Source organism: Aricia agestis, chromosome 2 (genome assembly GCF_905147365.1).
Source record: "Aricia agestis chromosome 2, ilAriAges1.1, whole genome shotgun sequence".
In the NCBI taxonomy this organism is placed as follows: Eukaryota; Metazoa; Arthropoda; class Insecta; order Lepidoptera; family Lycaenidae; genus Aricia; species Aricia agestis.
This window is the reverse complement of record NC_056407.1, coordinates 4848311-4874170: the sequence shown is the minus strand read 5'-3', so window position 1 is coordinate 4874170 and position 25860 is coordinate 4848311. Positions and strand designations below refer to the sequence as shown.

Here is a 25860-nt window from a genome sequence, read left to right as displayed (position 1 = left end):
TTTATTTTAATCGATAATCTGTTTTCGTTTCTAAACTAGGATAAAAGAAGTCTAATTTTAAATACTTTTTTACTAAATTACGTATCTTATTATCTTATCTTTAAACGAGCAATTCTTGTATAAGTACTTATATTATAATTGGAATCTCGGAATCGGCTCCAAAGATTTTCATGAAATTTAGTATATAGGGCCCTAGGGGGTTTCGGGGCCGATAAATCGATCTAGCTAGGAAACATTTTTAGAAAATGTCATTTTATTCGTGTTTTATCGAATACTGAGCAAAGCTCGGTCAAATAGCTAGTATTTAATTATACTCACTCACGAGTCACGTTCCAGGGTATGCTAAAAATAAGTGGCTCAAATGTCATATCAAAGCTGTTCATCATAAAGTTGAAGACAAGCCTCTTATTAAAGAAGAAGAAGAAAATAAAGGTGAATTTTAAACAATAAAAAACAAAAAAACCGAAATTATAATAATGCAGCCAATTTGATAGGATTTCTTCATGATGAAGAGAAAATCGATCTATACAACTTGTAGCGAAACCGGACTGAAAATAAATAGTCTCTAGTGGCTACTTAATTAAGGTATAATGGCGGTTTTATTTAAATTTATATTGCCTTTCAGAGACTCTATTACGTGAACCATCGCCAGTGGCTAAAAGAACAAGGAGTTCAATTAAGAAAAGTGACCAAGAAATTGATACAGGTTATAAATGAAAATTAGATTTGATACGTGTTATGAAGAATTTGAGTAAAAATTTACTTATTATGGATTTATGTTAATTTTATGGAGATTAACTTTAAATCTGCATAAAATCAACGTAATTTAATGTCGTTGATTTAAACGTTAATTTTTTAAAGATTTTGACCTGAACTTCGTATTCTTTTCTCTAAATCTTCATTAAGCGATTGTAAAACGTACGGCCGTTAGACCTAGTTATTGTTACTATGTCGTTAAAAAGGTCTTCTTTTTTAGGTTGCAATGAAAAAGCAACTCAAGAAGTGAATTCTATGGATGAGGTTAGTTAAATAGTAATAATTACATTTTTAAAGAGATTTTGTTTTAAAACAGACAACGCGCAAAAGAAAATCCCCAGGGAGCTACACACAATTTCCCACTACAAAAAATAGACGTGTTCGATACGTTCAAATCAACAAAATCCGTCCAGTTGTTTCTATGCCTATTCGATGCAAGCAATGGAAGCTTTTCTCTTTATTATTATTGGTATAGGTAGCGATAACGCATATTAATTCTTATGTCTAAATCCCATTGGGATATAATTTTTTTTCGGGTAGGTGCAAAAAAGTGGAAACATACATCTCGTAATTATTTATGGAAATTAATTAATTCTACCTAAATTATAAACAATATTATAAAGAAATTGAGTAAAATAAGTACAGTTTTATGAAAGTTTAATAGTTGCAAAACTATATGTAAACCAATTTCCCATATTTGAGAGGCCACCTGCTAGCTGACTTTTTGAAATAATAACACGGTTTGAAAAGACTTGAACTTCACCAACCTGAATATGTCACAATTATTGGAGATACAGAAAGCCCAGCAGAACCTTGAAGAACTGGTTTCAAGAAAAATGGAGGAACTCCAAGCCCAATTACAGTGCGGTTCTGCTAAGGACACCGTTGCGAAGGTTGCAGAAGAATTCCGTACTTTTCGGGACATAACATTCTCCATACTTGGTCTTCTTCGAAAACAGATTGCTGAATGTTCCAGGGCAGTGGATGTTGTTGAGACTAGGTCCCGCAGAAAGACCCTTATTTTTTCCGGGATACCCGAACAGAGCGGTGAGAATTGCACGGCTATTCTCCTGGACACTATACAACACAAACTGGGTTTGCAGGATATCACTAGAACATCAATCAAGGCTTGTCATCGGCTGGGCAGCACGGAGCCAAACAAAACTCGTCCTGTTCTGATTAAGTTTGCCACATATGTCACCAAGGCTGCTGTCTGGAGGGCTAAGACCAAACTTAAAGGCACCCCAACTTCAGTAAAGGAGTTCCTTACTAAAACCCGTCAGGCTGTGTTCAACATGGCACGAATGCACTTTGGTGTGAAGGCTTGCTGGACGCATGATGGAGTTGTCACCATAAAATCCTCAGATGGTAAGCGGCATAAGGTGTTCACTACAGAAGAGCTCCAGACCATTATGATGAAATACCCCAAAGCATTCACAGGGACATCATCTTAGGTGTATCATATTCATTTTTAATAATTCACTGTCGGAAAGCTATGCAACTCGGTATGTAATTATTATTTTGTTTGACTTTTTATATCTAACTACGACCTATTTCTACTTCTATCCATCATGTTTGTCTTATAGGTAGTAAGTAATTCATAATCTTGTCATTTGTAGTACTGTCCATTTGTTTGTTTGCTTGTATTGTAATTTGTACACTTCATTACTCACAACTATATTATAATAAATAGGGTAAACTGGTAATTTCTTCAACATAAACAAAACATAAATTGTAAAAATCGGTTGTCAAATAATTAGCTGTCAAAATATATTGACAGGTGACTTTTTTTTTTTTTTTTACTTATAATAATTGAGGCTCAAACGTTGCATTAGCTTTTCAATGTCAGACTTGTTCATTTTTTTTATTATTTTCTTTTGTTTTACTCTTTGCTTGAATAATTTATAGATCAAAACAAGAAGTTTACAAAAATGTTCAAATAGTGTTATTGGAATTTGTTTTTTTTTACTTCTATAATATCTATTCTGAATGTAAGTCAGTTGGCGGGTGGTACAGCGACAAAAGTACTTAAGTTTTTTTTTTAATTTCAATTGCAGAAATTGTTTTATAAAATAATATAATATTATAGTATCATATTTTATAAATATTTATATATAATAATATATTTTTATATTAATTATTATGTCTATGGTATCAGATAATGATTCTTTTTATTCTGCCAACGATTCTATGGGTTCACTTACGGACGATAGTTTTGATTCTGTAGGTAAAACTTTAGGTGAAACATTAGAACAAAATTTCAACATACAAAACAGTGGACTCCTAAACGTATGTCACATAAATGCGCAAAGCATACCAAGTCACTACAGCGACATACTTGAAACGTTTTCTGGAAATAACACTCATGCTATACTGATTTCCGAGAGCTGGCTTAAGCCTCACCTTCTGTCCACCTCCTTTTCGATACCTGGTTTTGTTTTGATCCGTAACGACCGCAATGATAGACGTGGTGGTGGGGTGGCAATCTATCTCCGTCGAGATTTAATGCACAAAATAATTGCGTCCTCTAATGCTCAACAGTACTGCAAGGCCGAATACATGTTTCTCGAGGTCGTAGTTAGAGGGACTAAATTGGCCCTTGGAGTTGTTTACTGCCCACCAACCGTCGACTACTTCTCTGATATCGAGTCGGTCATAGACTCATTGAGTTCCGAATATGCGCACCACATCATAATGGGTGATTTTAATACTGACCTCTCCAACAACTCCTCACCCCGTTCGTCTAAGCTTAATAATCTAATTAGATCTTCCGGTCTCCATCTCCTACCTCTACAGCCTACTCATCACAACTTTGATAGTGATGACACTTGGCTCGATATAATACTCGTCTCCGATCCATCACTCGCTCATAGTCACGGTCAACTCCCTGCTCCAGGTTTTTCCCATCACGACTTGATCTTTCTCTCGTACATGTTAAAGCCTCCCAGACCACCTCCTCGGTTCGTACACAGACGTTGCTTTGCGCGAGTGGACTTTAATAAATTATGTTCCGACGCGGAAAACATCGATTGGGGTCCACTATTTGATGCCGTTTCTGTGGATGAAAAGGTCAGGATATTCAACGAAAATGTTACAGAACTTTATAATAAACACGCACCTGTTAAAAAAATTAAGTTGAAGCATCCACCTGCTCCATGGCTGACGGATGATATCCGTAATGCGATGAAGCGTAGGGACCGTGCTTTCCGTAAATTTAAGAGAAACCGAATGGAATCTAACTGGACGGACTTCAAAATAGCTAGAAATCGCTGCAACCAAATGATACGCAATGCTAAACGCCGCCACATCCTTCAAAATTTGTCATCTTCAACTCCAAATATTTGGAAATTCCTAAAATCCTCTGGCATAGGCAAATCACATCAAGTGGATCCACCTTTGACAATTAGTTTGGAAGATATTAACAAACACTTTTCCACAACTCACAAGCTTGATGTTGAAACCCAATCCCGGACAATTCGCTTTTTAGATAGTTTACCCCGACGTAACATATCTCCCTTCCGATTTTCTCCAATTAATACAGACGAGATTAATAAGACTATTATGTCACTAACTTCAAAGGCTATAGGTTGTGACGAGATAAGCCGACAAATGGTCACTCACATTAAAGAAGAACTTATGCCAGTTATAACCCACATTGTAAATTACTCCCTAATGGCTTCCGAATTCCCATCTCAATGGCGCAAAGCTTATGTTTGTCCCTTACCAAAAATTCCTAATCCCACTAATCCTTCTCATTATCGTCCCATATCCATCCTTCCTTATCTATCTAAGATCCTCGAGGCCTGTGCTTTCAAACAACTGTCCAGGTTTGTTAACCTGAACGACATTTTATCTCCTCTACAATCGGGATTCAGGTCTGGACACAGTACGACTTCTGCACTTTTAAAGGTTACTCATGATGTAAGAGTAGCCATAGAAAACTCTGAAATTACTGTTATGGTTTTAATAGATTTCTCCAATGCTTTTAATAATGTCGATCATGAAATTTTGTTAGCTATTCTCTCTTGCCTCCCGCTCTCAACCGAGGTTCTAAAATGGATCTCGTCATATCTTCGAGGGCGCCAACAGTCGGTACGCATGGATCATTCTGCGTCATCCTGGTGTGATCTCGACACTGGCGTCCCCCAAGGCGGTATCCTCTCTCCTTTGTTCTTCTCACTATTTATTAATTATGTTACTCTCAGACTTCGCTGCGCGTATCATTTGTATGCAGACGATTTCAAGCTTTATTGTCAAGCAAGTGTTGATAATTTGACGAGGGCTATTGACGAAATTAACATGGATCTTGAAGCCATTAGGGACTGGTGTGAAAACTTTGGTCTATCAGTTAACCCTCGTAAGTGTCAAGCCATCTTACTGGGTAGTCCTCGTAATATATGTAGGGTAGATGTAGCATATCTTCCACCAGTAATCTTTGACGGCTCTGTAATTAATTTCAGCTCGAGTGTAAAAGATCTCGGATTACACATAGACTCCACTCTCGATTGGCAAACACAGACTGCTTCAGTTTGTCGGAAAGTTACGGGAATATTACGTTCGCTTTACCGCCACAAAAACTTTTTACCGACACATATTAAAACTCTACTGGTCCAGTCTCTTATATTTCCCATTATAGATTATGGTGATGTGTGCTATTTGGACCTCAATGCTGACAAGCTTGACAAATATGACCGACTCATTAACAACTGTATTAGGTTTATATACAATCTCCGGAAATATGACCATGTATCTTCCTATCGTACCGAGCTGCACTGGTTGCCTGTGCGACAACGTCGTTCAGTGCGAGCCCTGTGTATGCTCTATACATTCCTGAATTCCCCTAATTCTCCGGCTTACTTAAAGTCACACTTCCAATACCTTTGCGATAATCACGAAAGAACCCTCCGCTCCTCAAATAATGCGCGTCTCCGTTGTCCACCTCACCGCTCCAGTCTAGTCCATTCTTCCTTCCACGTCCAGGCTATTTTACTGTGGAACGCCCTACCTCCGGAAATCAGGTTAAGCCCAACCAGAGATACGTTTAAACGTAGAGTCCGGCTGCTCTATCTAAATAAGTTGGCAGAATCATAAGTATAATACAATATACGTTACTCAGTGTTTTATATGGATGTATATATGAACTTATGTATAATTATGTATAATAATATGTATAATGTATATATTGTATAGTATTGGTTATATATAATATCGCCATAGTAGTATTAGTATATTGTAAATATATGTGTAACTTGATATATATAGAATGTCTAATATTTGTTATTATATTTATCAGTATTTATTGTTTATATATATATTTTTTTTTTTTTATTTTTTTTTTTTATAATATATAATAATATAATATCTATGGACTCTTCACACCACGTCAGTCTGGCCCCGTGCTAAGTACCTGAAGGACTTGTGTTACAGGTACCAGACAACGGAAATATATTTAATACTTTTATACTATACATATATTTAAGATTTTTATTATATCATACACATATTTAATACACATCCAGACCCGGGAAAACTTTTTGTTCCGTCGGCGGGATTTACATTATTTATTTCTTGAACATCGATTATTTTCTCCAAACAGAAAGCACCTGTGTCTTTTAGTTTTGTCTCTGCTACCACCCAATGGTTGACTGGTAGAAAATGCCATATGGCATTAAGTCCGCCATTGTACATTGTGCAAAAAGTATAAATAAATAAATAAATAAATAAATTTTATGGGCAGAGAAAGTGCGACCATGTTCTAGGCTCTAGAGTACTAGTTGGTTTTAATAATAATTTTAGTGAAAGTATAAGCAGTGGGATAGGTTGCTTCGTAGATTTATATTAAGTACGTTTAAACAATAAAGACATATAATAACTTATAGCCTATAGGCTGTTGTCATCTCAGGTAATTTTCGGATTTGCGGATTTAACCTGTCAAGCCCCAAGCTGTCGAATGCGACCGCGCCAAATGTCAAAAGTTAAGGTCTCTTTGACGGATGACCGTCTGGTCCAAGGGTCCACCAAAGATACTTTGTCAATCATGATTAGTATTTAGTAGCTACTAGCTATTTTTATTGGTAGAAGATACTTCCATGTCGTTGATTGAACTCTCTCAGTTTAACCAAGCGATATATAAAAGATGTACGCGAACTATGGCTACACAAAATGACTTAGTAATTAGTATAGTCGATTATAATATATTATCTTATATTATATTTATCATCGATAAATATAATATAAGATTTTATATACCTATCTTCTTAAATCTAGGCTAAGTCGCCACTGGTTTTGATAACGGAGGTGAAGCAGGAGATCATGGATAGCAGTGATGAGGAGGCGATATGGATTGTTCAGGCGGAATCCGAGGCACAAGGAAACCAAAACAAACAAACATCTGATAAAGTAAGGCAAAATGCAACTACTGACTCTGTTCAGAATTTTAACATTGACAGGACCTCTTTAGGCGAAAAAAGAAGTTAAAAAATCTAAGCAAATCACGGTGTTTTCTACCAATTTCTGTTGGGGAAATTGGTAGAAAACACCGTTTTGGAAAAATAAATGATGATTGTCATCAGACAATGAGCTTAACAAGCTCACTGCTCGTCCATTAGTGGACGTTATTAAACAATTACTTGTATATCCAGACAAACATTTTAAATAATCCTTCTTAATGTTTAGGTTGACGTCAAAACTGGAGCAAAACCAGACAAAGAGCCAAAGTGTAACAAGTGCTTGTAAGTATTACAATATTGTTAATTAAGCACAATAAGGAATGGCTAATTTTTATAATTAAACTACTACATATTTATATAGACAAATACTCTGTTCGGCGGAGGCTGTAAAGGCTCACAAATGTAGAAAGCGAGAAAGAAAAAGAAACGCAAAGGTGGATTCTGCAAAGGTCTGTTTGTCTTTTGTGAATTAATTTCGTATTGGGCATTGGCACACCTAATTTTTAGCGAGTAATGAAATTTCTATTTTCTTTCAGAAACCTCAAAAGAAGAAGGGCAAGAGTTTAACAGAACCGCGAATTGTAACATGCGATATCTGTGACGAGGCATTTAGTTCCAAAGTGAGACTAAAATTTCACATGTAAGATATTACTAAATTGATTTTTATGAAAATAGGTACTATATTATATTATACGAGCTTTTGCCCGCGGCTTCGCTCGCGTTAGCAAGTATTATTATATACAAACTTTCATCCCCTATTTTGACCCCTTGGGGGTAGAATTGATCAAAATCCTTTCTTAGCGGATGCCTACGTCATAACATCTACCTACATGCCAAATTTAAAATATTTCAAATAATTTTCACCGTTTTTTCCACATTTTTTTCTATTTCTTCGCTGCTCTATGTCTTAGTGTGATAAAATATAGCCTATAGGCTATAACCCTTCTCAAAAAGTGGGATATCTAATACTGAAAGAATTTTTCAAATCGGACCAGCAGTTCCTGAGATTAGCGCGTTCAAATAAGCCCTTTCAAATAATTTCCCCCATTTTTTCCACATTTTCCACTATTTCTTCGCTCCCATTAGTCTTAGCGTGATAAAATATAGCCTATAGCCTTCCTCGATAAATGGGCTAGCTAACACTGAAAGAATTTTTCAAATCGGACCAGTAGTTCCTGAGATTAGCGCGTTCAAACAAACAAACAAACTCTTCCGCTTTATAATATTACTAGCTGACCCGGCGAACTTCGTACCGCCTAAAGTCAATGAATGTCGTGTTACTTTTTAGCTGAACTAATTTAGGCTTTGATGAACGTAAAACAATGATACAAAATAATATATTTAGGACGTGGCATTTTCATTCCCTAAATTCCGTTCCTTTCCGATGATTTTATGTTTTTACTGTAGAATAAATCTTAGGTATTATTTTCGGGAATTAAAAATTAAATAATTAATAAATAATTTTCGAAAATTAATGTCTAAAACAAACAAATATAACAGTACCTGAACTTTGTAGACATTTTACAAAAAATAAATTTCTGAACGCACACATGATGTCTTCAGAAAAAAATAAAGTTGTGGCTTAAAGGTCTCAGCAACCAGGCCATAAGCTCCAAAAAAAAAATAGTTGTTACACTATTTGACAGGATTGGACAACTAATGTAATAAACAAATCAGCATCTATTGAAATGATTTAGTATTCATTACACATATCAAGTTTTCATTGTTTTTAAGATGTATTCTGCTATTCGGGACGGAAACACATCCAACAAATCAAAAACCATGGCAATCGGTCCAGCCGTTCTCGAGTTATAAGTGTTGTAACAAACACGACTTTCTTTTATATATACAATCAATCAATTTATCAATTACTTTTTTGTTTCTATCTATATAAATATATTATTTTGTATCATTGTTTTACGTTCATCAAAGCCTAAATTAGTTCAGCTAAAAAGTAACACGACATTCATTGACTGTTAGGCGGTACGAAGTTCGCCGGTTCCTGCATTGATCCCTAGGCGTCGATCAAGTTGTTCTTCCATGTTGCCCATGAAATATATTTGTAAAAATTTATTCTGTGTATCTTCGAAAGGTAGTAATGATCCAATTCGATGGTGAATCTGTCCTTGTATCTACAAAATAAAAACCAGACAGTATTAACTGGGTTATAAACACTTTTTCTGTGGGAGAGTAGTATAATACATACCAATAGATAAAGTAAGTTATTCTTTAACTACATTCTATGTAAGTACAAAAATAAATACCTTAAATGTCGGATTAAAACCTCCTTCTTCGATAATGTCTGCCCCAAATGACGTCATTTGGAAACAACTATTGTATTTTCGAGTATTTGCAAGAAAGTGGCGTGATTCTTGTGTTTCGCCGCAAAGCAATGAATACAATGGCTCATGTGGCGGAGTCAACACTGGCAATTTCACTTTACCATTAACGCAGCATAATCCAGGCGTTTCTCCGGAAAACTTTAATGCACCACAATACTCGCAAACAACGTCCATTTGCCCAATGCAAACGCTAGGATGCAAGCTGTAATCATTGCTGCAATCGTATCGAAACGCAGCTCGATTCAAATCAGCTAAATATCTTGTTCTGCGTCGCAAATTATCTATTTGTTGACTTCTGTTGTTCGCTCGACGATTCTGCATTGCCAACCGAGCTGTTTCACGGGCTGCTTCACTTTGCTCTCGTGATTGAGAAGCACGAAGTCGAGCCATACTATTGCGGCGCTGTTCACGTGCAATTTCTTGTTCTTCTTCAGTCCTTTCATTTGCAGTATTTTGTATTCTTCTTGCATTACGGCTTTGTCGGGAAAGATTCGATCGTCTTGGTCGCGGCATTATTAATTAAACTTCACTTCACTTCAATCCACTTGTTAATTATTTATTTAATAGAAATAGTTTTAATAGAAAAAAAGATGGCGGAATCCGTCCAATTGCTGTGGGTAGCACTTTTCGTAGAATAGTCGCTAAAATCTGCTGTAAAAGTATTCACCCCAAATTGATTAAGGAATTCAAACCGATTCAATTAGGTTTCAGTTGCAAAGGCGGTTGTGAAGCTGCTGTCCACAGCCTCAGGGGGTTCATACATAACTGTGACGATGATGTAGTTCTCAAAGTCGATATCAAGAATGCTTTTAATTCGGTCGACCGCCGTGCCCTGCTTAATCAGTGCTTAGACAAGGTACCCGACATTTATCCCTTTATATGGCAGTGTTACAATACGCCTACTCAACTCGTTTATATGGGCCATTTGATCGACTCTGCGGTTGGCTGTCAGCAGGGAGATCCCCTTGGGCCGGCTATTTTTAGTTTAGCCATTCATCCAATAATTTCGACCCTTACTTCTAAATTAAATATTTGGTATCTTGACGATGGGACCATTGCAGGCCCTCCTTCCACCGTTTGGAATGACCTAAAGTGTCTAATAAGCGAATTGGAAAAAATTGGTTTAAGTATTAATTTTTCCAAATGCGAGCTTTTTTTTAGTGACAAATTTACGACTCAGTCTAAAACCGCTGTGGTTAATAATTTTAATACTTTGGCCCCTTGTATTAAAGTAATAGATAAATACGCTCTGCGCCTTTTAGGAGCTCCTATTTTGGAGGAGTCAATTCCACTATTCCTAGAGGAACAAATGTTGAAATTTCAAAATTCTTGTGATCGTTTGGAAAAAATTAATATTCATATGGCCTTTCAAATTATCAAATTTTGCTTGTTTGTACCAAAATTTACCTACTTTCTAAGGTGTTCTCCAGTTTGGAAATTTACCAATAGTTTGGCCTCTTTTGACGCAGCCATCCGTAAAATTTTGACCCATATTTTTAATTGTTCACTTACGGATAGGGCGTGGTGCCAAGCATCACTCCCTATTCGCTTTGGGGGCATCGGCATCAGGAAAGTGTCAGATGTTGCTCTTCCAGCCTTTCTATCTTCAGTAAATAGTACCAGTCCATTGACCCGCCAAATTCTCTCCCCTTCTTTTGGCAACTTTGATTTTCCGTTTTATAGTGACGCGTTAGAGGCCTGGAGAGAAGCTAGTGCCAATGGGGCCGTTCCAGCCAACATTTGTTTGCAGCGTCTTTGGGATGAGCCGCTTTGCCGTGTTGTATTTGATAAGCTAGTTAACTCTAGTTCCGACGCGGCTGAGCGGGCCCGTCTTCTGGCTGCTGCAACTTGGGAATCTGGACTCTGGCTCCAAGCACTTCCATCTCCAAATTTAGGCACGTTACTGGACAATACCACCTTCTCCCTTGCCATCAGTCTGCGACTAGGTTTGCCAACAAACCATCCACACTGCTGCCCTTGTGGATCTATGGTAGATCGTCTGGGTCACCATGGGCTTTCTTGCCAGCGGAGCGCTGGTCGTCTGTCGCGCCACGCGGCATTGAATGATGTTGTACGTCGGGCTCTTGTCTCCATCAACGTTCCGGCTATTTTAGAGCCGAATGGTATTGCCCGTGATGATGGCAAGAGACCCGACGGCTTAACATTAGTTCCATGGAAAAGTGGGAGGTGCTTGGTGTGGGACGCAACATGTGTCGACACACTGGCGGCCTCCTATTTACATGGAACTTCAGTGACGGCTGGTGCGGCGGCGTCCGAAGCGCAAACGCGTAAGCGGCGAAAATATGTATCTTTAAGCCGTGACTACATATTTTTGCCGCTTGCGTTTGAAACGTTAGGCCCGTGGGGGGATGATATGAAAAAGTTTTTCAATCTTATATCATCCCGCCTCATAGATCGCACAGGTGACCAGAGGGCTGGTGCGTATTTTGGCCAGCGATTAAGCCTGGCCTTACAGCGGGGCAATGTGGCTAGTATTCTGGGCACTCTCCCTAAAGGCAGCAGTCTGGATGACAACCTTTTTTATATTTAAACTGTTCTCTTTTTACGCTAGTTTTTATTGTAATTTAGTTTTAATATTGATTTCTTACAAATATCAAATTGTCATCCATACGTCATTACATAGCTGTCATTTTACGTCAATTACATAGCTGTCATTTTCGTTTTGTTATTCCAAGTCTGATTCTTTTTTGTTATACCACGTTTTATAGTGACTGACGTTTCATGTCAAGTCACACAGGAACGCTGTCGAACGGGATAAAAAGTATCCTATGTCCGTCTCCTGGCTCTAAGCTACCTCCCTACCAATTTTCAGCCAAATCTGTTCTGCCGTTCTTGAGTTATAAGTGGTGTAACTAACACGACTTTCTTTTATATATATAGATAGTATAGATAATAGATACGAGGGCTGCTATTTATGTATCCGGAACTGGCCACTTACAAGAACAATATTTAAAAAGTAATTACAACATTTGAAAATAGAACTCTTTGGTTGAAGAATACATTTTGTTTCATGTGACTGTCAATTATTTTTCCATTGTGGCGTCATTTTGAAAATTGCGTGTCTTCATTTGCCATGGATTTAACGCGTGAACATTTTCGTGCAATGATTTACTACGATTTTCGGCGTGGGCTAAATCAACAACAGTGCTTTATTCAACTCACCGCAACTTTTGGAGATGAAGCACCATCAAAAACCGTTGTTTATCACTGGTACAGTGAGTTTAATCGTGGGCGGTCTATGCTCACGGATGAAAATAAAGAAGGTCGCCCAAAAACAGCTGTTGTCCCACAAAATATAGATGCTGTGCGGGAACTAATAATGCGTGATCGTCATGTTACATATCGCGAGATAGAGGCGTCCTTAGGCATAAGTATGACGAGCATACATAAGATATTACACGAACATTTGGCTGTAAAAAAAATATGTTCGCGTTGGATTCCGCACAACTTGACAATCGATCAAAAACGGGCTCGTGTCGATTGGTGCAAAAAAATGATAAAAAAATACAACCGTGGTACGTCAAAAGCCGTTTATAATATCTACACAGGTGATGAATCTTGGATCTATGCATATGACCCCGAAACTAAACAAAAGTCAACGGTGTGGGTGTTCCAAGATGAGCCGAAACCAACAAAAGTTACTCGTGCAAAAAGTACTTTGAAGCAAATGGTCGCCTGTTTTTTTGGAATTAATGGACATGTGGCTACAGTGCCATTAGAGAATCGTAAAACGGTTAATTCTGAATGGTATACGACCATTTGTTTACCAGAAGTCTTTGAAGAAATAAGAAAGGACAACCGACAACGCAGAATCATATTACATCACGACAATGCTAGCTGTCACACCTCAGCTGAAACAACTCAGTTTTTGGAGGGTCAAAAGATCGAATTGACTGGCCATCCGCCGTACAGCCCTGATTTGGCACCTAACGATTTCTTTTTATTTCCATACGCGAAGAACAAATTACGTGGTCAACGTTTTTCGAGCCGCGAAGAGGCTGTTGATGCGTTCAAAATGCACGTTTTGGAGATACCTCAATCAGAATGGAAAAAGTGCTATGAAAATTGGTTCCAGCGTATGCAAAAGTGTGTCGATCATCGCGGCGAATATTTTGAAAAGCAATAAAACCATATTAAATGATATATGTTTGTTTCTTTTTTTAATTCCGGATACATAAATAGCAGCCCTCGTATAGAATATGCTTAAAACAGGCTAATTTAGGCTATTCAAGCACTTTCCCAAGTTGAAAATATGTTTTCAAGTATAGGAGGCAAAGACTCACGAGTGACGATCATCTCTCTTTTTTTGTGTTAAAAAAAGCTGTAGCCCTGACGTCACTGCGACCCATAAGGATCTATTGTGACTCCTTCGCACTAGAGTATCATCCCCGACCCAATACTGCACATAAATTGAACGATATGGTTGGGGTTGGTGCCATGAATTTCCTCTGTGGATGAGTATTCGTGGCGACCAAGGTACCTGTTCTAGCTCTGTAGTTGAGCAGGACAGTCGAGGAGAAAGTGAATAGGTGTCTCATCCTCCTCTTAGAATCTACAAGTCGTTATGCTTCAAATACCCATTCTGTTTAGGTGTATGTTGAGCTCGCAGTGCCCAGTTAGGCTTCTGGTGAGGATTCTTAATTGGTTCCTACCCAAGGTGAGCACTAATTCTGATAGTTTCTTGTTGAAGCCAGGAATTAGTGCCTTAGAGTATTCAAGGCCAGGGGTCTCAACTCTCAGCCCATTGCTTCTTGCTTAGGCCCGTATTTTTAGTCAGTACTTAAGAAGGGCCTCGGCCTCTAGGCGCGGTTCGCCTCTGTTCACCCATCACAGAGCCTGAAACGTTCCTTGAGGCCGAGGCGCTTCTTAAGTACTGACCAAAAATACGGGCCTTAGTCTGTGACCCCATTCCTTGAACACTTGCTTTGTGGTACTGGGAGGTATACCACAGACCGGTTCTGGGCCATAAATGAGACTCTCGACGGCCCCAAGCCTAGCCAGTGACTCATCTCAGGACCTTCACCTAATTTTGGTATCTTTTAAGTGGATATGAGGTATTCGTTATAGTTTTTAAAATTTATTCCGTGATAAAAAATATGACAGGCAATTCCACGAGCCTAGCGCCAACATAACTGCAGACGGAGAGTACCTATGCTCACAATGTGACGGCGCGACGTTCCCGAGCGAGACGGAACTATTCGACCACGTGCACTTTCAACACGAAAAGAAGAAACGTTGGCAGTGCCCAACGGAGGGCTGCGGAAAGACTTTCTTTATGCGGTAAGAGCACTAACCAACGCACACAAGCAAGTATTGGACTAAACATAACCCTTATAATATTTAGGAGATGTTTAATTTACTTTTCATTTCGTAATAAGAATTTTTTGACAAACATAGTTCGCTTGACTAACTTTTTTAAGAATGTTAGATTAGGCATTGTATTATTTATGATACATTTTTGGTATACTTACCTACTTGCAGAGCTACGCTGACGAAGCACATCCGCACGCACACCGATACGCGCCGCTATGTGTGCGTCACGTGCGGCAAGCAGTTCCTCAACAAACAGACGTTAGACGAGCATAGTGTAACACATCTTCAGGTATGGTTTAGCCCAAAAGGTTTAATACTCAATTAAGAGCTTTTTTCTTCTAAACAGGCATTAGCCTACTACACATTCGGCATTCCCACTACGTACGTACCTACCTTACGTACCTAACCAAGCACGACAAACATTTTGATATGATCTTAGAGGTGCCCGAAAGACATGATAAACTGTCGAGATCCGCAACGAAATAAAATATTCAGTTAAATTACAAAGAATGCTCGTGGCATTATACAAGGCTAAATTTTCACCTTTGACGTTTTCTTTCACGTAAATTCTATTCACCTTCGGATGGTTTCTTTTTGCGTCCAGATCAAGCCTTTTTCGTGTCATATCTGCCTGAAGCAGCTGACGCGGCGGTCGCGGCTGCGCATGCACCTACGCTCGCACGAGGAGGAACCCTCGCCGCGGCTCGTGCTCGCCTGCGCAGTGTGCCGCCGCGCCTTCGCCACACCCGCTGAAGCTACAGTAAGAATGTCCTTTCCTGCAAGAACAACAGACTGCACAGTTATTTTACCGTGGAGTTATGATAGTAATCTCATTTCGTTGGTACTTGGTACTATCAGAAAAGTTGATTCCTAGGCAGATGGCGGACCTAAGTAATTTGTTTGCGTTAAGTCAAACCCATCCAACCGATCACAACATCGAATTGACATAAGCCAACCACATGATGTAGGTCCGTAATCAATTTCCTCGATGGTACAAAGGTCATGTCAAAAGAAAGCGATTCTACAGACAGATAAGTTATGAACTTATTTTAACGCGTGTCCATGCATACAACGTGGAAAACCTGGGATTTGACAAATGGATCAGATGGCAATGAGACTTTCTTTGTATTTATTGGAGTCAAGTCTCCGGTCCCTTTTCTGTGTTAAACACAGACAGATAATATGATGAATACTATATTTTACGTGTTAAAGGAGCACGTAACAATGTCGACTGAGTGCTTGGAACTTTTCGCGCTAGAAGTAAAAAAGGAGACCGAAGCAGAAGAGCTGTCTCCTACTACCGGCATCGTGACGAAGAATTCTGTGAATAGTTAGTATAACGTGATATTATTTAAACGTGTTTGTATTAGATTAAAGGGTTTAGGATAGGTAATTAAAGGATAGGTCATAGGATAGCGTGCTGTTGTATTTCAAAGTTTTAGAGGTAGTAATATATACAAACGTTAACGTATTTTTACACATTACGAAGAATCTAAATCTTTTCAATATTAGAAATCCGAACCTTTTCAGAGAGTTCTGACAATGATCCAATAGAGCGTGAGGTGAACACAAGCGAGAGCGCCGCGCTGCTCGAGACAGTGGACGATGTGGCGAGGGCCATAGTGCGTGTTGTGAACATAGAGAAGGCGTTCCGATGCGAATACTGCGAGGAGTTAGTTTTAACACTCATATTAAAAACAAGAAAAAGTTGATTATTAGATTTAACAGAAACCGCATCTAATATTGAATATTATAATGATATGATACTATAATGTATTAGAATTTAGAATTTTGAATAATCACCACAACAAAGCATCTTGAGTATGTTTATGAAGTCGTCCATCATAAAGATGATATCAAAAATTCCACTTTCCAGGGACTACCGGCTTTGATATGTTACTCATAAAATCATAAAACCAGTCTTCTTTTTTCTAGTGTTTTCTACATGGAGGACGCTTTGAACAAGCACAGGACAATACATAAAGGAGTTAAAAATCCTTTCATCTGCCACATATGCAAAGTTAGTTTTGCAACCTACTCCAGGTTTGTAGCACGATGGATCTTTGACTACCCTTATTATTCATATTACATTCTTTCGGAGTGGTGATGATAAATTTGCAGATGTACTACCCACAAGACGACTCACGGGTTCTACAAGCGCAAGGAGAAGGATGTTGCTACCAATAACGCCGGACCGAACGCGGGTATACTCGGCTACGGGGGATTCCCCGTCGCCAAACACTTTTTATGCGAGGTTAGACTATTGAACATTCCTTGACTGTGTCATGTCATGGACATGGACCTTACTGAAATTCAGGATATAAGATAAGTACATATAAAATATGTACCTTCAAATCCAAAAACAATACAACCTTAAACCTTAATTATAACATTTACGCAGCACCTATAGAACTTCCAAGCAAAGGAGAATCATGCATCGAAAATCATTAGGTTTGCTCACACTTCACAGACATCTGGCTAGACATAACCAATTACCAATCTAATACTTTATTGCAGGATTGTGGGCGCTCGTACCTGCACTGGACGTACTTACAGGTACACCGGCGGATGAAACACGACAACCAAGATGTGCTGTTCCAGTGCAACGACTGCAAATCCACCTTCCCTAACTGGTGAGAGAACCTTCATGTTTTGGCAAACCCAAGACTCTTGGTCTTTTGGAAATCTGTGCCTACGTTTACAGTACACGTTGCAGCTACGAGTTGACCGTTCTTAATCTACTAGCTTCGAATTTCGACCATCGAATCCGCATGATTAAAATAACATCAAGAACTGCTAAACAGCACTTAACAAACATCTAGACCAGCATCTTGTTAGAAAAATTATTAATGTGGTAACTTACGTTAAGATGGCCATACACGGGACAATTATCGTAACGATTTATCTTCTCGATGTTAAAATCGAACGACAAATTGTACGTGTGTAGCAATATCGCAAACGATTTTACGTTCAAAAGATCGATTGGACGATTTTCTTGAGGATCGATCAAAACGACAAATTATCCCGTGTATGGGCACCTTTAGGCGTCGAAATGGTCAGCCAATTCAATTATACAAAACTATATGTCCCGCGATTCCCCAACCCGATTTGTCCTCGTGGGGAATTAGACTACAACCCTCCGCCAAAGAAAAATATAGACCAAAACACCAAACCAACCCTAAAGATTTGCACTTATAATGTTAGATCACTTGCATCTACAGAACGATTTCTCGAGTTAACTAATGCTCTAAAATTCATTAATTGGGACATCCTGGGTCTCGCGGAAGTCCGTAGAACTGGTTGTAATATCGAAGAGTACAGTGACTTTATTTTTAGCTACATAGGTGAAACTAAAGGACTACATGGAGTGGGATTTCTCATAAAGAAAAAATATAAGAACAACATTACAATTTACAAACTTTACAGGAATCTCTGAAAGGGTAGCTCTTTTACAATTAAAATTTGAATGCTTCACCTTATCTATAATCCAAGTGTATTCGCCTACTGAAAGTTCAACAGAGGAAGAAATCGACAAATTCTACAAGAACATTGAAGATGCTCATACTATGGCTAAAGGAAAGATCATAGTAATGGGAGATTTCAATGCCAAATTAGGCTGCCCAAAAACAGACTACTACCCAGTAATGGGAAAATATGGGTATGGGATGTGCAATGAAAGAGGTGAACGTCTGTTAAGCTTTGCTTATCAACATAAATTGTCAATAATGAACTCCTTCTTTAAAAAGAAGGAGAGTCGCAGATGGACATGGTTATCACCCGATCAAAACACTAAAAATGAAATAGATTATATAATGATAAATAACCATAAACTTATAACTAATATTGAGGTAATTAACAAATTCAAATTTCCTTCTGACCATAGATTAATGAGAGCAACACTACTTTTAGGTCGTCAAATAAAGAGCAGAAAATCCTTTAGAGCACCATCTCATGTCCCAAAGACAGAAACAGAAATCAAAAGCTACATTAATAACCTACAAGCACATATAGAAAATATAGAAACAGATAGAATTGATATTCAAACATATTATAATATTCTAGAAAAAGGAATAACCGAGAGCTTAAAATGCAAAAATAAAGAACATCCTCACCAACATAATATTCTTACTAAAGAAACTGTCCAACTTATAGAAAGACGCACGGAACTACTACTGGCAAAAAATAAAACAAAGGAAATGAAAACAGAACTTAGTAAACTATACAAAGAGACTAGTAGATCAATCCGAAAAGACTATAACAAGCACAGACATGAGACTATTTCAAGAAACATAAACAATTTTAGAAGCGCAAAAAGAGCCTATAAAGAATTAACTACGCACAAATCATGGATACAAAAACTCGAACATAATTCACAGGAAACAAAATCAAGAAAAGATGTAATAAATAATGCAACAAACTTGTACAAAAATCTTTACAAGAAACATAATAACACTGACACTATATATTTTGAAACTACTCACACAAATACAACCGACATAATTAGACCAATTGACAACTCCGAGGGTAACGAACATATAAAAAAAGTTAAAAACTGAGAAGAGTCCTGGACCAGACGGAATATGTAACGAAGCCCTCAAAATAGGAGCACCTATCTTAACCTACCATTTATTATTTTTTGTTTAATAAGATACTAGACGAGGAAAAAGTTCCAAAAGAATGGTGTACATCAGATTATTCTGCTCTTCAAAAAAGGAAGCCCCTTGGATATAGAAAATTATAGACCTATAAGCCTGCTAGCAAGTACATACAAATTATTTTCATCCATTATTCTAAAGAGGATAGCTGACGATATAGACAAACAACAACCTAAAAACAAGCGGGTTTCAGATCAGGTTTTAGCACAATGGACCACATACAGACATTAGAACAAATAATAGAAAAATACAGAGAACACAATAGACCCCTGTATGTGGCCTTCATTGACTACAGTAAAGCTTTCGACACTATTAGTCACAGCTCAATCTGGAACGCACTGCAAGAATCAAATATCCATTATAAATACATTAACATCTTAAAATATATTTATACACACAGTATAAGTAGAGTAAAATTAGAAACAAGAGGTGACGAAATAAATATAGAACGAGGAGTTAGGCAGGGTGATCCCCTATCCCTAAAACTGTTTATATCAGTACTTGAAAATATTTTTAAAAACTAGACTGGAAAAATAAAGGAGTAAGTACATATAAATGGACGATACTTAAACCATCTCAGGTTTGCTGACGATATTGTCATAATAGCTGAAACTGCAAAAGATTTAGAGGATATGATGAGATCACTCGACTACGAAAGCTCTTAAATTGGCCTAGAAATGAACGCGAACAAAACTAAAATTTTAACTAATTATCGTGACCGCCCAATTGTGATCAAAAATAACAATATAGAATACGTTAATGACTACATCTATTTGGGGAAGCAAATTTCATTTAAAACATCGAGTAACGAAGAAGAAGTAACAAGAAGAATTAACACAACTTGGAGAAAATTCTGGGCATTAAAAGAAATCCTAAAAGGGAAGTACAGCTTACACATGAAAAAGACGATATACGATACATGTTTGTTACCCTGTTTGCTGTATGGTTTCCAAACCTGGGTATTTACGAGCAAAGTGAAACAAAAAATTATATGCAGCCAATCATCAATGGAAAGAAGCATGATGAAAATTAGAAAAATACAAAAAATTTAAAGTGAAAGTATTCGTCAAAAAACTAAACTTACCGATGCTCTAAAGCACGCACTTCTACTAAATGGCGATGGGCTGGACATATCTCACGTTACACAGACAAGCGGTGGACTATCGAAGCTACAAGATGGAAAGGACCAGAGGGGAAAAGGAATGTTGGTAGACAAATAAAACGGTGGTCTGATGAGATAACATGCATAGCAGGAAAGGACTGGATAAAGACAGGCAAGGACAGGGAGTTGTGGAAGAGGATGGAGGAGGCCTTTACCCAAACTGAGGTCCATATTAAATAGTAATCTATACTAACACTAATTATAAGAAATAATATTAGAAAAATAAATACTAACACTAATATAGAACATTTAAACACTGTAAAAATATGGAATAAAAGGGCTATTTATTTATTTATATGTCCCGCGCGGCTTCGCCCGCTTAAATTAGGAATTTTACGGAAACCGTACATTTTCCCATAAAAATAGCGTATGTCCCTACTGCCTTCACGTGGTCTACTCTATATCTGTGCCAAATATTGACATAAAAATTGCTCCAGTAGTTCGTGAGATAAACCATTTCTAATGTTTCTCCCGATTTTCCCTCATTTTCCTGTGTTTCTTCGGTCGTATTAGTCTTAGCGTGATAATATATAGCCATAGTCTTACTCGATAAATGAGCTATCTAACACTGAAATAATTTTTAAATCGGACCTGTAGTTCCTGAGATTAGCGCGTTCAAGCAAACATACTCTTCAGGTTTATAATATTAAGTATATTTTTTTAAAGTATCGCTTGACAAACTCGAGTCTCGATCTAAAAGACTATGAAAAGTACCAATAACAGGGTCATAATAGGCTCATAATTATGGGACGATGCATTGTATAATATGGTAGTGATGATGATAAAGATGAATATAATTTGCATAGTAGCATACGGTATGCTTTCCGTTCTTAAAACAACGCCGAAATTCCCAAACTTGTATCTATAAAGAATCCGAAGTTCTCTCAGCACCTTCCGAACCACGGTATTCCAGGTATACCTCGGTGCAAAATCTTACTTGTTGGTAGCTTAAGCTTAGAATTATACTTCTCACGAAACCGAAGTCACCACATGTTTCCCTAAAAATTTTAAGGAGTTCCCTCGATTACTTATGGTTCCTTCATCAGATCACCACTTTTGTGAATATAATACCAAATTGGGATGATACCCTATAGAGCAAAAGAAAAATTTTGAAAATCTGTTTACAAACGGCGGAGTAATCGTTGAACATATAAAACGAACACCTCCCTCATTTTGAAAGTCGGTTAAAATTGTAGCCTATGTGTTATTCTGAAATCTGATGTATAAGCTATATTATTGTAAAGTTTCATTAAAATCCGTTCGGTAGTTTTTGCGTGAAAGAGTAACAAATATCCATACATCCAAACAAACTTTCGCCTTTATAATATTAGTACTTAGTAGGATGCTACGTAGGATGTCTATCTGTCAACATGACGTAATCCCACCAAAAACATTTTCATGTAAAAATGTTGCCAAGATGAGAACATAATATTATAGTTCGTCGTGTCAAAAAGTAGTGAGATCTCATGTAGAGCCAAGTTTCTAACCTTACATACTCAACCCTAAATCTAAAAACCTTAATTTTACCCTAAAGCACGGCAAAATATTTGATAATAATATTATAATGTGTCAGCCGCACAAGGAGAATCTATAAACTCTACACATTAGTCAAAATCGGTGGCCTGGCCATTTATCATTCCTATGTATTTTAGTTTAGTTTAGTATTAAGTTCAAAGCCCTGGCGAATAACAAAATGGCCAAGCCACCGATTTTGACTAATGTGTAGAGTTTTTAGATTCTTCTCGTGCGGCTGACACATTATCTGGGGGCACGGGAGTGCCCCCGCCAAGATGAGCCAAGCGAAGCGCGCAAGGGCACTACCTACCTTTTCTCGAAACGTTTCGTCGTATTTTTGAGCCCTCGTAACTTCGGTTTGAATGATGCCAGATAGTTGAAATTTTTTTGCCATATTTGCTCTATATCAATAATGGCAACAGGTAGGTACTTGAATTTTTCTCAAAGTCCTTAGTTATATGTCTACTTTAATATTTAATGATAATATTAAAATAAAATAAAAAAAGTAAGGGGGGCTCCCATACAAAAAACACAAATTTTTGCCTAATTTTGCTCTATAATGTGACGGATATAGGTTAAGTTGGGTTTGATAATTTTTTTGTTGTTTTAGTACTAATATCATGTTACGTACGAAATTTCAGCTTTCTAAGACTTCAGGAAGTACCCTAACAGTTTTGATGATCGGTGAGTCAGTGACCAAATTGTGGGTTTTTGGACACCTATAAAATCTAAAGTATAATAGCTACGATATTCAAACTTTGCGCATTTAATAACTATACCAATGTCATTATATATTAAAAATTTCAACTATCTGGCATTATTCAAACCAAAGTTACGAGGGTTCAAAAATACGACGAAACGTTTCGAGAAAAGGTAGGTAGTGCCTTTGCGCGCTTCGCTTGGCTCATCTTGGCGGGGGCACTCCCGTGCCCCCAGATTACATGCACAAATTACATGAATCTAAAATGTCTGATTGGCATTCATATTTCATTTCTAAAATTGTCTTACCAGTTGGAGTGTGGCGTACCATAGGAAAAAAGTTCACGGGAAAAGTGCGGGCGACGACGGAATAACTAAAATAAAGAAAGAAAGCTATGGGTAAGTCTGATAACAATTAGTTATTAGATGTATTTATAAAATGGTAAAGTTACCGAAAAACCTACAAGGGAAGCAGTTATTGTCATCTTCTTTCCTTAATATGGAGAATGAGGCTGATAAAGAAAAGAAAAGACAAGGAAATTAATTTAAAGTCAGCATTAATAAAATTTAAAATTATGTTATACTATCGGTATTTGTTACATAGAATACCCTGTCGAGACTGCGACCAACTATTGGCGAATAAAAACGCACTTTATAAGCACAGGCTGAAAGAACATTCCGATCAATCACTTGGCGGTAAGTTATGCTATTTATTTTTTATCTGACTTCCTTATCCAAATTTTCTCCATATTTCCTTGTCAAGCTTTCCGGTTTTATAAATCGCTAAGGCTTTTTAACCGACTTCCAAAAAAGAGGAGGTTATATGTTCGGCTGTGGAGTTTTTTTTTATGTACCTATTATAGCCTTGATAGTTTGTGTCAGAAGATTTAACTTCATTGGAAGCGGGATAAGTTCATATGATTAGTTTGATGATATGAGGTTTTGAAAGTGTTAGTTTCCAACCAATTCCGACATTAAACATTTTCATATATACAGGGTGTAACAAAAATAAGTGATAATACTTTAGGATGTGTACGTGTTCCTTGTAGAGAGTTCACTGTGAAGGTAGCAGCCCTGAAAGACCTAAAAATTTTTTCACTTTTGTATGGGGAAACTCGTGCCGCTCGGGCCTTTGCCTATACAAAAGTGAAAAAAATTTTTCGTCTTTCAGCGCTGCTACTTTCACAGTGAACTCTCTACAAGATACACGTACACACACTAAAGTATTATCACTTATTCTTGTTACACACTGTATATTGTTGTAATATAAACCTACCCTAAATAGTCCAATACGTAACCTAACTAAAACTCATTATTAATTTTAGAAATCAACAAGTTGTTATCAGAAGAGAAGTGTATGACTTGCGGGAAGTGTGGCCTCCAAGTACATAAGTTAGGAGATTTGGAAAAACATCTCAGGTATGAACATTTATCAAATTTTAATTACATAAAAATTTAAATTTTAATTTTATATTATTACCAAATTATTACAGCAATTGATATTATCTAGGGAAGTTCATGATGAAGAGCAACAAATGTTCTCGTATGACGCGCACGCGAGCACGCAAGGTGCGGGCGAGCGCCGCTACCGATGCGAATTATGTGGCGTATCCTTCAATAGGTGAATTATTAATTTGTTGACTTTAATAGAATTTAAAATATCTCAACTTGTACTTGACGTAAAAATTATATTTTGTATGGTATTCGAAAATCCATACACTCAATTTTAATGCACCTTACAAATGAAGACATTTTAACAGCACTGAGCGCACTTGCTCATTGCTGTCTTTTTCTGATATGCTGCAAAATTTACTTAAGTAATCGACAATGACGTCGTAACTCAAATCCAATTACATATAAGATATGGGAAAGACCTTGACTCACCGTATACGTAGGGCGGCAACAATGCGCAACCACCGTCAGATCCACAGCGGTTTGATCCGTATGAAGTGGTCCTGCGAGCGCTGCCCGCGCCGCTTCAGCGCGCGCGCCGAGCTGCGTACGCACATGCGTCTCAAGCACCCCGAGCACCTCGCCGTCATTGAGGTGACATCTATATACTATAAATACTATGGCCGGTATAAATAGTCAGTACTCAAAATGCATCTCGGTCTCAAGACGCAGTTCGGCTCTATGATTGGTCCAAATTTTGACAGCCAACCAATCACAGAGCCTGAACCGTGTCTTGAGACCGAGATGCATCTTCAGTACTGACTATTTATACCGGCCTCAGATTAAGGGAAAACATATTAAAGTGTATTTCCAAAGAGTATATTTCGAATTGTAATAATTAATATTGCGGTTGGAACATAATATTATGTGGAGAAGACCACAAAGAAAGCTTGGAGAGTAAATTAAGTTTACTTACAGATCGAAGGGCTGAATCCATCACCAGAGGTAGTGCTGAACTATCTGAAAATGAAAAACATTCAACAACGAAATGTTATCGACATTACCATGATTTCATTTGCTCAGGTGCGTTGCGTAAACATTACATTTAATTATAATAAATTGTACTACTTACCACATGCTATTTACAACAGCCATTTCTAAATTGAAACACATAGCTTTAATGATCATCAACCTCCCAAAGGAAATAGACTGAGAACTATTTTGTTACAGGGAACCACAAATATTGTACCCAATTCTGCCAGGGCCTTGTCCTTACTGAATGATGTGCCTCGAACAAACATAGCTCGAGAGGATTCCACGTTTCCTCGCGGAGTCGGTATGATAATGTATTCGTTAATTAAAATCAAATTATTAAGAAAAAATTATAAGCGACAAGATATTTTAAACAATTGGCCGTTTGAACAGGTATCATGCAGGCACCACGTCCCGAGACCAGCAGCACTTATAGCAATAACTGGCCAAGTATTATCCGACCAAACACAGGAACAGTGCAAGACTATTTCTCTATACCTACAAAATATGAGTCGCAGTCGTAA

General features: G+C 37.6%; 1 protein-coding gene across 1 annotated transcript; it reads left to right on the top strand.

The window, feature by feature from the left end:
* Positions 1–982: 982 nt before the first annotated feature.
* On the top strand, positions 983–25860 carry LOC121736352 (zinc finger protein 91). Its single transcript, XM_042127499.1, has 21 exons — positions 983–1020; positions 7024–7155; positions 7432–7487; positions 7567–7654; positions 7742–7845; positions 14672–14848; positions 15050–15170; positions 15486–15641; positions 16094–16211; positions 16412–16553; positions 16817–16924; positions 17003–17135; positions 17399–17514; positions 23225–23311; positions 23517–23608; positions 24238–24331; positions 24423–24533; positions 24808–24958; positions 25283–25387; positions 25535–25640; positions 25730–25860. Exons 1-21 carry the CDS (start codon positions 1012–1014, stop codon positions 25858–25860), a joined length of 2337 nt encoding a protein of 778 aa, XP_041983433.1. The 5' UTR covers positions 983–1011.

Coding starts and splice junctions, on each gene's coding strand:
- LOC121736352 (XM_042127499.1), top strand. Junction 15,171..15,485: donor ATAGTGTAACACATCTTCAG/GTATGGTTTAGC, acceptor TTTTGCGTCCAG/ATCAAGCCTTTTTCGTGTCA. Junction 17,136..17,398: donor CCAAACACTTTTTATGCGAG/GTTAGACTATTG, acceptor ACTTTATTGCAG/GATTGTGGGCGCTCGTACCT.